The following is a 9,095-nucleotide window of genomic DNA, read 5'->3' on the forward strand; positions in this document are numbered from 1 at the left end:
GGGATCCACGTTAGCGATATTAGGCTAAAATTAGCTGGATTAAATGAATTGACACAAATGCAAAAGACTTAAGACTCATATGATTTTTTTTTCGAGCATACACTTTTTTTTTTGCCAATTGAGTCTTAAACCTTTTACATTTGCGCCAATTGAGTCGTAAATCTTTTGTATTAACACAATTACAATAGATTTAAAACTTTTTTGGTAATTTCACCTCTTTGAGTTAGCATCAATGGTGGAGGAGTGGAAGTTTTCTCAGCAATTACGGGGTGGCAACCATTGAGGAATTATAGAGACATATGAGGATGGGACGATGATGGGCGCCTGAGATTAAGATGCATGTTTTGTGGTCAATGTCTTCGTTGCTTACTAACGCCCTAATTTTACAAATTAACTTCAGAACTTGGGTCTGATTTACGAATCATTAAACGTATAATGATAATAATGTCACTACTTTGGCAAAACCTGTATTTGGCAAATACCGTACAGTGTTCTTCCTTCATTTGCCAGAATAGCACACACTACCATAAATGTTTTTGGTGACAGAGCACCTTTTCAATTCTCATATCTATAGCCAAAAACACGGCACGCCCATGACAAGCTAAAGCAATCCGGGACAGGTACAACCACAAACACAATCATATATGGGTATGACCCCTAGTAATACATGGGAGCTTCGGTAGGGGCATCATAGTACTCGCCAGGAGGAGTCCCCATAGGCGCGGCGCCCATGGGACCGGTTGCCGCGCCCGAACTTCGAGCCTCTCTCATGACCCGCTTCGGGTTGCTCCGTTGCACCTTACCGAGATTCGCCAAATAGACACCTGTCGAAAACCGGCGGGAAGGGTCAGCGATAGTAAAGATTTCAGGAGGACAATGTTGCTTGGAAGCAGGTGGGGGCGGATTGATTCGCGGCCAGGAATTACCTTCTCCGAGGGCCAAGTTGAAGTAGAGATCAACAATGTTGGGGCAGTTGTGGTAACGAGCCGGCGAGCAGAGCTTGGCAATGAAGCGAGATTGAAGGAGAGCGTCTGAAGATATGCCGACAGACTCCCTATCCACTCCGCAGGCACGGATGCAATCATTGGTCTCGATCCACTCGTGCATGATATCCACAGCCACCTGAGAGGTCTTGCATTCGTGTTCCATCTTCCTCTCCGTTGTCGGGCTCACATAGTTCTCCAGGACGCACCGCCTTCCATTAGACGCGATCGAGAACGAGCAGAGCTCTGTAGGCAACTGCTCGCATACAATGTCACCTGGCAAAGGAAAACAAGAAAAAGAAAAATACGGGGTCAGTTAGAGAAATCAGATAGCTTGTCGCAGTTGCGCCATGGCGAAGAAGAACTGCCGGGTCTTACCAAGAGCTCCTCGGACGAAGAGGGAGAAGGCGAGGAAGAGAATCAAGGCCATATCGACAGAAGAAGAGGAAGCCTGGTTCTCTGGGTGTCTTGCTTGTTGTACTTGGTTTTGCAGCAACTCCTCTTTGGCTGGTGATGAATCTCTGCGGGGGAGGATGCAAGTTTATATAGCACAAGGTGTTGAGGACCTCACTGGAACAAGAACCTTCGCCATGAATATAAAGGTGGAAGCTAGTGAAGGGGTTGTGCTTGTTTCTGTACCGCAATTCCCAAGGAATTCAATTGACCCTCCCATGAGACAACCATTAAGGAAGATTGAGTGTGGTGGCAACGAAATCGGCAATTTTTTGGATTGATCCAGTCCCTCCAATGTGCCACGTGGAAGCTTCTCACATGACTGGATTGAGAAAGATGGTTGCCGGAGCCATCAAACATCTCAGACGCCTTTTGACGTTTAGCCCGGGACCCATGTTTTGGCCGTCCCATGCAGCCGCGATCCTTTCAAAGTGAGACTTTCGCTATCAAGTGACATTCATCAAAATATGCAGCTCATCGTACGGTTTGAGAAAAATACAAATAAGGGCATGAAGTGAATTATGAATATTGCTTCAAGTAAGGACCTAATTAATGGACATTTCCATCCTTTTCTTTTTTTGTCAGGTCATTATTTCTTTAACCTTGATTATTTGATCCTATCTCTTGATAACTCATGAGTAGTCTTCTTATAAATAGATCTTCTTGTAACTTCAAGCTTCAAAAAGAATTTCAACTTGTATCACTTTCCAAACTTTCAATGAAAACAAAGTTTCCATTATATGTTGTCAAAGCTTCAAAATACCATCTTTGAAGAGTTTATAATGTGAACTTGCATGCTTTATTCTCTTTCATTAAAATAACTTTGTTGAAAGATTAAGGTTTGTTAATGTTTCTTCTTGTTTATTTTGCCTTGAAGGTGGTAAGGTTTTGAGTTGTTCAAGTCTTTACTCAAGGTAAGTGAAAACTCTAGGGGTAAAGTTTGATTGATCTACTTAATACTCTTGACTTGGTCGGTTGATGTTTGTTAATTATTTTCAATTTGATAGCAAGTGTGAGCAACTCTGGATAATGGCGTGTTGAGATATTACGATGATTTGACTTGTCTTGATGAGTTCTTACATGCCGAAAATGTGTTTGATTGATTTTCGTGAGGTCTAGTAGCATGTTGGATGTGAAAATGATGAAACCGATAGATATGATGCACGTCTACGTGTATGCATAAATAATACAGGAACCCGAGTCTATTAATGAATTAATTGGTGATAACCGTGCATTACAATGTGTTATGTCATCCTCTCGCATTTGAATGAACCGTCTTGTGCAATGTTGTTAATCGTTGACATATCACATTGGAAAGATAGAGCATTTGCTTGTGCATTTGTCATACAGGGTTATTTAGTAATGGACTTTTACTCACATTGTGTGCTGGTATCAGGATGAGAGGTAAGATGATCTCATACTTAGATGAGATTTCATTTACTGAGCTTCAGCACAACCGTTGTTTTTCAAATTTGTAGCATAGATCATCCTCCACCATTGCAATTTGTAGTTCTCGTGTATTTTGATTGTGAATACCGAAATGTGCTTATTATACCTGAATGGTGGTTGTACATACCAGGTGCAATTCTATCATGTAGACCTACTAGAGTTAGCTCCCTATCGATTTTTAGCTTGGTACTTGGCGATGAGTTAGTTGGACTGTTGAGAGGCTTCGATGGTGACGACGCCATGTCCATGGAAAAGATTGTCGATCTATAACGAATGACTTGACTATTTGTACAAGGGAGGTTTGGGGCGCAAGAGTGAAGCGTTAGTGATAGGTGACCCTGACCTTTCTCAGAACTAATGCAATTGTGTTTTGCTTGAACACTGAATTAAGATAGTACCTATTATGCTTATACAAAGAAGCAAACGCATATTAAACTGGTTGGATTTCTGGCACGGAACGATGTGATTATTTTGTTATGCTTTCGCATGCTAATATAATTCTAAAGTATAACCGAAAAGGAGAGGCAAAAGGATATCCGGAGTGCCAATATTTATGTACAGTGCTTACTTTAGTGTCAATATTTTTTTATCTTTTAAGTGCCAATTTTTTTGAAAAACGGTTACTTCGGTGCCAACTCCGGTGGGCATCGCCGGAAAGCATACACGGTATCTATGTGGCTCGCTAGAAGATACTCGTCATTTAAATAAAATAAAATAAAATAAAAAAATTCTAGGTAATATTAAAAAAGTTAAAATAAAGTTAAAAAAGAAAAAGTTGAAGCTGTAGTAGCGAGGGCTTCGGCTCTCGTCGCCGCTGCCCACCATCGCGGGCCTCGCTAACCCTTGGCTAGGCCACGGCGGGAGTCGCCGGGGCTCGGTGACCCCCCTAGGAACTCCCCCACCCATCGCCGGCCGGCGATGGTGGATGATGGATGCAAGGGCTCAAGCCCTTGAGCCCTCGCCACCGCAATTGCGGGTGCAATTTTTTATTTTTTTTTTTGCTTTTTTAAAGTTATTTTTCTATTTAATTTTAATTTTTTTTAAATGTAACTTAATTTTTAGTTTTAAAAACCACATGGTGTGCACGTGGACTGAATTTTTTTTTTAAAAAAACTGCCACATGGACGCCAAGTGGACTGACTTTTTTTTAAAAGTTTCACATAATATTAAGAAATTAATAAAAAAAAAATGACAAGTGTCTTGTTTGGCCGGAATTGGCACTTAAATTATCGTTTTTGGGCAGAATTAACACTTAAGTGATCGTTTTTTCTCCAATTTGGCACTTAAGTGATTCAAAAAAAAAAAACATTGGCACTAAAGTGAGCCTTGAATGCCGTACGCAAATATTAATACTCCATGTGTCCTTTTACCGAAAAGGAGACCATTGATCGTGGACGCCTAAGACTAAGACGCGTGTTCACCAATCATTGGACGTACAATGATAATGTCACTGCTTCGGCAAAACCTGTATTTGAAAAATACCGTACAATGTTCTTCCTTGATTTGCCAGAATAGCACAATACCATACAAGTTTTAGGTGACATAGCACCTTACAATTCTCATATCTATAGCCAAAAGCATGCCATGTCCATCACAAGCTAAAGCAATTAGACAGACACAATCACAAACACAAACACAAACATATATGACTTCTAGTAATACATGGGAGCTTCAGCAGGGGCATATCCAATCTCATAGTATTCACCAGAAAGACTCCCCATAGGTGCGGCGCCCATGGGACCAAATGCTGCGCCGGAACTTCGAACCTCTCTCATGACCCGCTTCGGGTTGCTCCGTTGCACCTTACAGAGATCCGACAAAGAGACACCTGTTGACAATGAATGGCAGAGTCAGTGATAGTGAAGATTTGGGGGGACAATGATGCTTCGAAACAGATGGCGCGGATAGATTCGCAGTCAGGAATTACCTTCGCCGAGGGCCAAGTTGAAGTAAAGATCAACAATGTTCGGGCAGTGGTGGTAACATGCCGGTGAGCAGAGCTTGGCAGCGAAGTGAGGCTGAAGAAGAGCATCTGAAGATATGCCAACAGACTGCCTATCCACTCCACAAGCGCTGATGCAATCATCGCTCTCGATCCACTCGTGCATGATATCCACAGCCACCTGAGAGGTCTTGCATTCATACTCCATCTTCCCAGCGGTCAGGCTCACGTAGTTCTCCAAGATGCACCGTCTTCCATTAGACGCGATCGAGAACGAGCAGAGTTCTGTAGGCAACTGCTCGCATACAATGTCACCTTAAAAAAAAAAAAAAAGATGGGTCAGTTGAGAAATCAAATAACTTGTCACGCTTGCACAGTGGCGAAGAACAGCTGGTTATACCCAAAGCTCCCTGGAGGAAGAGCGAGAAGGCGAGGAAGAGAATCAAGGCCATTTTGAGACAAAAACCGGAAGCCTAAAAGAGGGCCAGTGAGAGATCTGGGTGTCTTGCTTGTTGTACTTGGTTGTGTAGCAACTTCTCTACTGCTGGTGATGAATCTCTCAGGAGGATGCTAGTTTATATAGCACGAGGTGTTGAGGACCTTTTTTGTAACAAGAACCTTCGGCATGAATACAAAACTGTAAGCTGGTGAAAGGATGCTTGTTTCTGTACTATCACACTTAATAGAGGAAGTTTAGTTTGGTGGCAACGAAATCAACAAATTTCGGATCGTTTCGGTATCTCCAATGTGCCACATGGAAGCTTCTCAAATAGATTGGATTGAGAAAGATGGTGCCGGAGCCTTCAAACATCTCAGACTCATTTTGACGTTTAGCCTATGACCTATATTTTGGCAGTCCCATGTAGCTACGATTCTTTCAAAGTGGGACTTTGAAATCAAGTGACATGATCAAAAACATGCAGCTCCTCATACATTGTGAAACAATACAAAAGGACCGCAGGATTAGCAAAGTTTAACATCTTTCAAACAAATTCATATACCTTCGGAGACATAGCGATCCACATATGCATGAAAGCCTTTACACATCCAAAATTTGCTAATCATAGATTACCAAATTTTATGAGTGACAACCCATTGAAACTACTCACACATCCAAAACCTTGAGACCAGCATGATGCCTTTACTAACAAACGCATTCACCATAATCCAGCAAGAAAGGAATCAAGGAAATGAACATTGCCTCAAATCCAATATGAGTTTATAAAAGATAATAGGAATTCGCAGCATCTTGTCTAAAATATAGAAGTAAAATTGCAGGTTACAGAAAAAGCTAAAATATTGTCCTTAGTTTTTTCCCCCCTCATCAACTAACTTCACATCCTACAAACCAGCAACTGGTAGTTGAGGTTAGAAAGAATGGCTGCTAAAAGATGATAGCAACTTCCAACTGAATTCAACAACCGATCGGATGTCCCTCCCTACATCTCCTCCTCCTGGTAATCACCCTCCTCTTCCTCGTACTCCTCATCATCAGCAGTCGCATCCTGATACTGCTGGTACTCTGAGACCAAGTCGTTCATGTTGCTCTCTGCCTCGGTGAACTCCATCTCATCCATTCCCTCCCCAGTATACCAATGCAAGAAAGCCTTCCTCCTGAACATGGCGGTGAATTGCTCGCTTACCCGCCTGAACATTTCCTGAATCGAAGTCGAGTTGCCGATGAAGGTCGACGCCATCTTAAGGCCAGTAGGCGGAATATCACAGACAGTCGACTTCACGTTGTTGGGAATCCACTCAACAAAGTATGAAGAGTTCTTGTTCTGCACATTGAGCATCTGCTCATCCACTTCCTTGGTGCTCATCTTTCCACGAAACATGGCAGAAGCGGTGAGATAACGCCCATGGCGTGGGTCTGCTGCACACATCATGTTTTTGGAATCCCACATTTGTTGAGTTAGCTCAGGGACTGTGAGGGCTCGGTACTGCTGCGACCCACGAGAGGTAAGCGGAGCAAAACCCACCATGAAGAAGTGAAGACGAGGAAAGGGTATGAGGTTCACAGCAAGTTTCCTAAGGTCAGAGTTGAGTTGCCCCGGAAACCTCAAGCAGCAGGTAACTCCAGACATTGTTGCAGATATCAAATGATTCAAATCTCCAACTGCAACAACAAAGCATGCATAATATTTTGCTCAGTTCACAAATTAAGCCTAAATGCAGGACAAAATTAGACCCGCCCCTAGTATATCTTCACCAATCACCGCCAGTATATCGCCCAAAATCAATTCAACCATCTAATCAATTTCCATCACATAAACATGACACTCGACTAATATAATCTTAGCGTTTTTATCATCTAAAAGCGATCTGTTTTAAACAGGACTACACAGCAACAAACTCATCTTAATGTAAAAAAAAATCTAAGATATGAGACTTTCTGCTTAGGAAAGAGGAAACTCACAGCTAGGAGTGGTAAGCTTGAGTGTTCGGAAGCAAATGTCATACAAGGCCTCATTATCAAGAACCATACACTCGTCGGCATTCTCGACGAGCTGGTGCACGGACAAAGTGGCGTTGTAGGGCTCCACAACAGTATCAGACACCTTCGGAGATGGAAAGACCGAGAAAGTGAGCATCATCCTATCGGGATACTCTTCTCTGATCTTTGAAATCAACAGCGTCCCCATTCCGGAACCAGTGCCTCCACCCAATGAATGGCACACCTGGAACCCTGCCCTCAAATGACAAGGAAAAAAAAAATCAATTCTCACGCGAAACCAAAACCCCTAATTGCAAGCAACAATTATCATAGGTCAAGAGCGGAGGAGATGAGAGAATGTGTTTCATACCCTGCAGGCAGTCGCAGTTCTCTGCCTCTTTCCGGACCACATCGAGGACCGAGTCGATCAACTCGGCGCCTTCTGTGTAGTGCCCCTTCGCCCAGTTGTTGCCGGCGCCGGACTGCCCGAAGACGAAGTTGTCGGGCCTGAATATCTGGCCGTAAGGCCCCGACCTCAGGCTGTCCATGGTCCCGGGCTCGAGGTCCATGAGGACGGCGCGGGGGACGAATCGGCCGCAACTGGCCTCGTTGTAGTACACATTGACCCTCTCAAGTTGGAGCTCGGAGTCCCCGTGGTACCGACCGGTAGCGTCGATGCCGTGCTCGGCACAGACGACTTCCCAGAACTTGGCGCCGATCTGGTTGCCGCACTGGCCTCCTTGGATGTGAAGGATCTCACGCATCTTCGCTCAAACGATTGAAGGAGAGAAGAGGATTCAAAAATCGGAATCTCAGAGAGAGAGAGAGGGAGGGCGCTTGAAATGGAGGACGGCGAGGTTTGTTCATATATATACAGAGAGAGAGAGAGAGAGAGAGAGAGAGTTAGGGTTTCGAAATTCAAACGGTTGAGAGATTTGTTTTTAATTTGTTAAAGAAATGAGTGGGGGAGAATCGATGGCCAGGTGGCTGCCACTTCAAGGCTTAACGGATAGAAATCCAACGGTTGTTACGAAATTATGCGCTGTATCCTACTTTTTGAAATTTCAAAATTGAAGCTTGAGCGGGAAACGGTGAACAGCTTGGTCTCGAGGGGCGCACTCGTAATTTCACTCTAACGCTTTTTAGGCAAACGGATAGAGAGAGGAGAATATCTATCCGTTCATTTGATTTTAAAATTCAATTTTGCTCTTATTCACCGTTGATTAGATTAATTTTAAAAGTGCATCCTTCATATTTACGTGGACAATTGTGCTCTCTGACGCTCCCCCACATAATCTTCAAGTGAATACTTAATTAATCTTACATTTCTAATCGCTTGAATCAATTGCAACTATGAATGAATGAAAAGAAATTTCAACGTCCCCGAAAATATTTCAATATAAGCTATTATTGGTACTAAAAATATTTTTCATTAGTGAGTTATTTTAAACAATATAAGCAATTATTTTCGAAAAAATTTTAAATAGATTATTTCATGTGAAATAAGCAAAATCTAAAATGCTAAACAAAGTTCTAAGATTAGGGTGCATTTAGAATTAAAGCGGACCGAAGATATAGGGCATTCAAATATCAAGCTCAAAATCACTTTTGAAATGGACCTACCGTATATAAAAGCCACTCTGCAGCCAAAAAGATGCACAAGCAATGATGACTTAGGAAGAGGAAAAGGAGAAAGCGATAGGCCAATATTTCAAAAGTCCCCCATAAGGTGAAAACACTTTTTTTTCCCAAAAGAATTGAATGAATAAAGACAAATTCCATATAAATGTTCATTATTAAAGGGTAGGATTCTAAACGCCTAAAGAGAACC

The 9,095-nt window shown here is 42.6% G+C and overlaps 2 protein-coding genes across 4 annotated transcripts; both read right to left on the minus strand.

The window, feature by feature from the left end:
* Positions 1 to 470: 470 nt before the first annotated feature.
* Positions 471 to 5,505, minus strand: LOC115745891. 3 transcript variants are annotated; one of them, XM_048280896.1, is made up of 3 exons: positions 5,228 to 5,469; positions 927 to 1,259; positions 471 to 824 (listed from the first exon to the last, which is right to left on the minus strand). In XM_048280896.1, the coding sequence occupies exons 1-3, from the start codon at positions 5,277 to 5,279 to the stop codon at positions 658 to 660; spliced, it is 552 nt and encodes a 183-aa protein (XP_048136853.1). In that variant the 5' UTR covers positions 5,280 to 5,469; the 3' UTR covers positions 471 to 657. The 3 variants fall into 3 exon arrangements, with proteins under 3 accessions (XP_048136853.1, XP_030537663.1, XP_030537376.1); XM_030681803.2 differs by lacking the exon at positions 5,228 to 5,469 and adding an exon at positions 1,362 to 1,437; XM_030681516.2 differs by lacking the exons at positions 471 to 824; positions 927 to 1,259 and adding exons at positions 4,374 to 4,713; positions 4,813 to 5,142 and having other exon boundaries at positions 5,228 to 5,505.
* A 527-nt stretch (positions 5,506 to 6,032) lies between these two features.
* On the minus strand, positions 6,033 to 8,171 carry LOC115745890 (tubulin beta-9 chain). Its single transcript, XM_030681515.2, has 4 exons — positions 8,148 to 8,171; positions 7,635 to 8,092; positions 7,247 to 7,516; positions 6,033 to 6,946 (listed from the first exon to the last, which is right to left on the minus strand). Exons 2-4 carry the CDS (start codon positions 8,026 to 8,028, stop codon positions 6,267 to 6,269), a joined length of 1,344 nt encoding a protein of 447 aa, XP_030537375.1. The 5' UTR covers positions 8,029 to 8,092; positions 8,148 to 8,171; the 3' UTR covers positions 6,033 to 6,266.
* Positions 8,172 to 9,095: the final 924 nt, after the last annotated feature.

Source organism: Rhodamnia argentea, chromosome 6 (assembly GCF_020921035.1).
Source record: "Rhodamnia argentea isolate NSW1041297 chromosome 6, ASM2092103v1, whole genome shotgun sequence".
Lineage (NCBI taxonomy): Eukaryota > Viridiplantae > Streptophyta > Magnoliopsida > Myrtales > Myrtaceae > Rhodamnia > Rhodamnia argentea.

Coding starts and splice junctions, on each gene's coding strand:
- LOC115745890 (XM_030681515.2), bottom strand. CDS start 8,028: ATGCGTGAGATCCTTCACATCCAAGGAGGCCAGTGCGGCAACCAGATC. Junction 7,517..7,634: donor GAACTGCGACTGCCTGCAGG/GTATGAAACACA, acceptor ATTTGAGGGCAG/GGTTCCAGGTGTGCCATTCA. Junction 6,947..7,246: donor CAAGCTTACCACTCCTAGCT/GTGAGTTTCCTC, acceptor TTGTTGTTGCAG/TTGGAGATTTGAATCATTTG.
- LOC115745891 (XM_030681516.2), bottom strand. CDS start 5,279: ATGGCCTTGATTCTCTTCCTCGCCTTCTCGCTCTTCCTCCAGGGAGCT. Junction 5,143..5,227: donor CTTCCTCCAGGGAGCTTTGG/GTATAACCAGCT, acceptor TTTTTTTTTAAG/GTGACATTGTATGCGAGCAG. Junction 4,714..4,812: donor CAACTTGGCCCTCGGCGAAG/GTAATTCCTGAC, acceptor CATTGTCAACAG/GTGTCTCTTTGTCGGATCTC.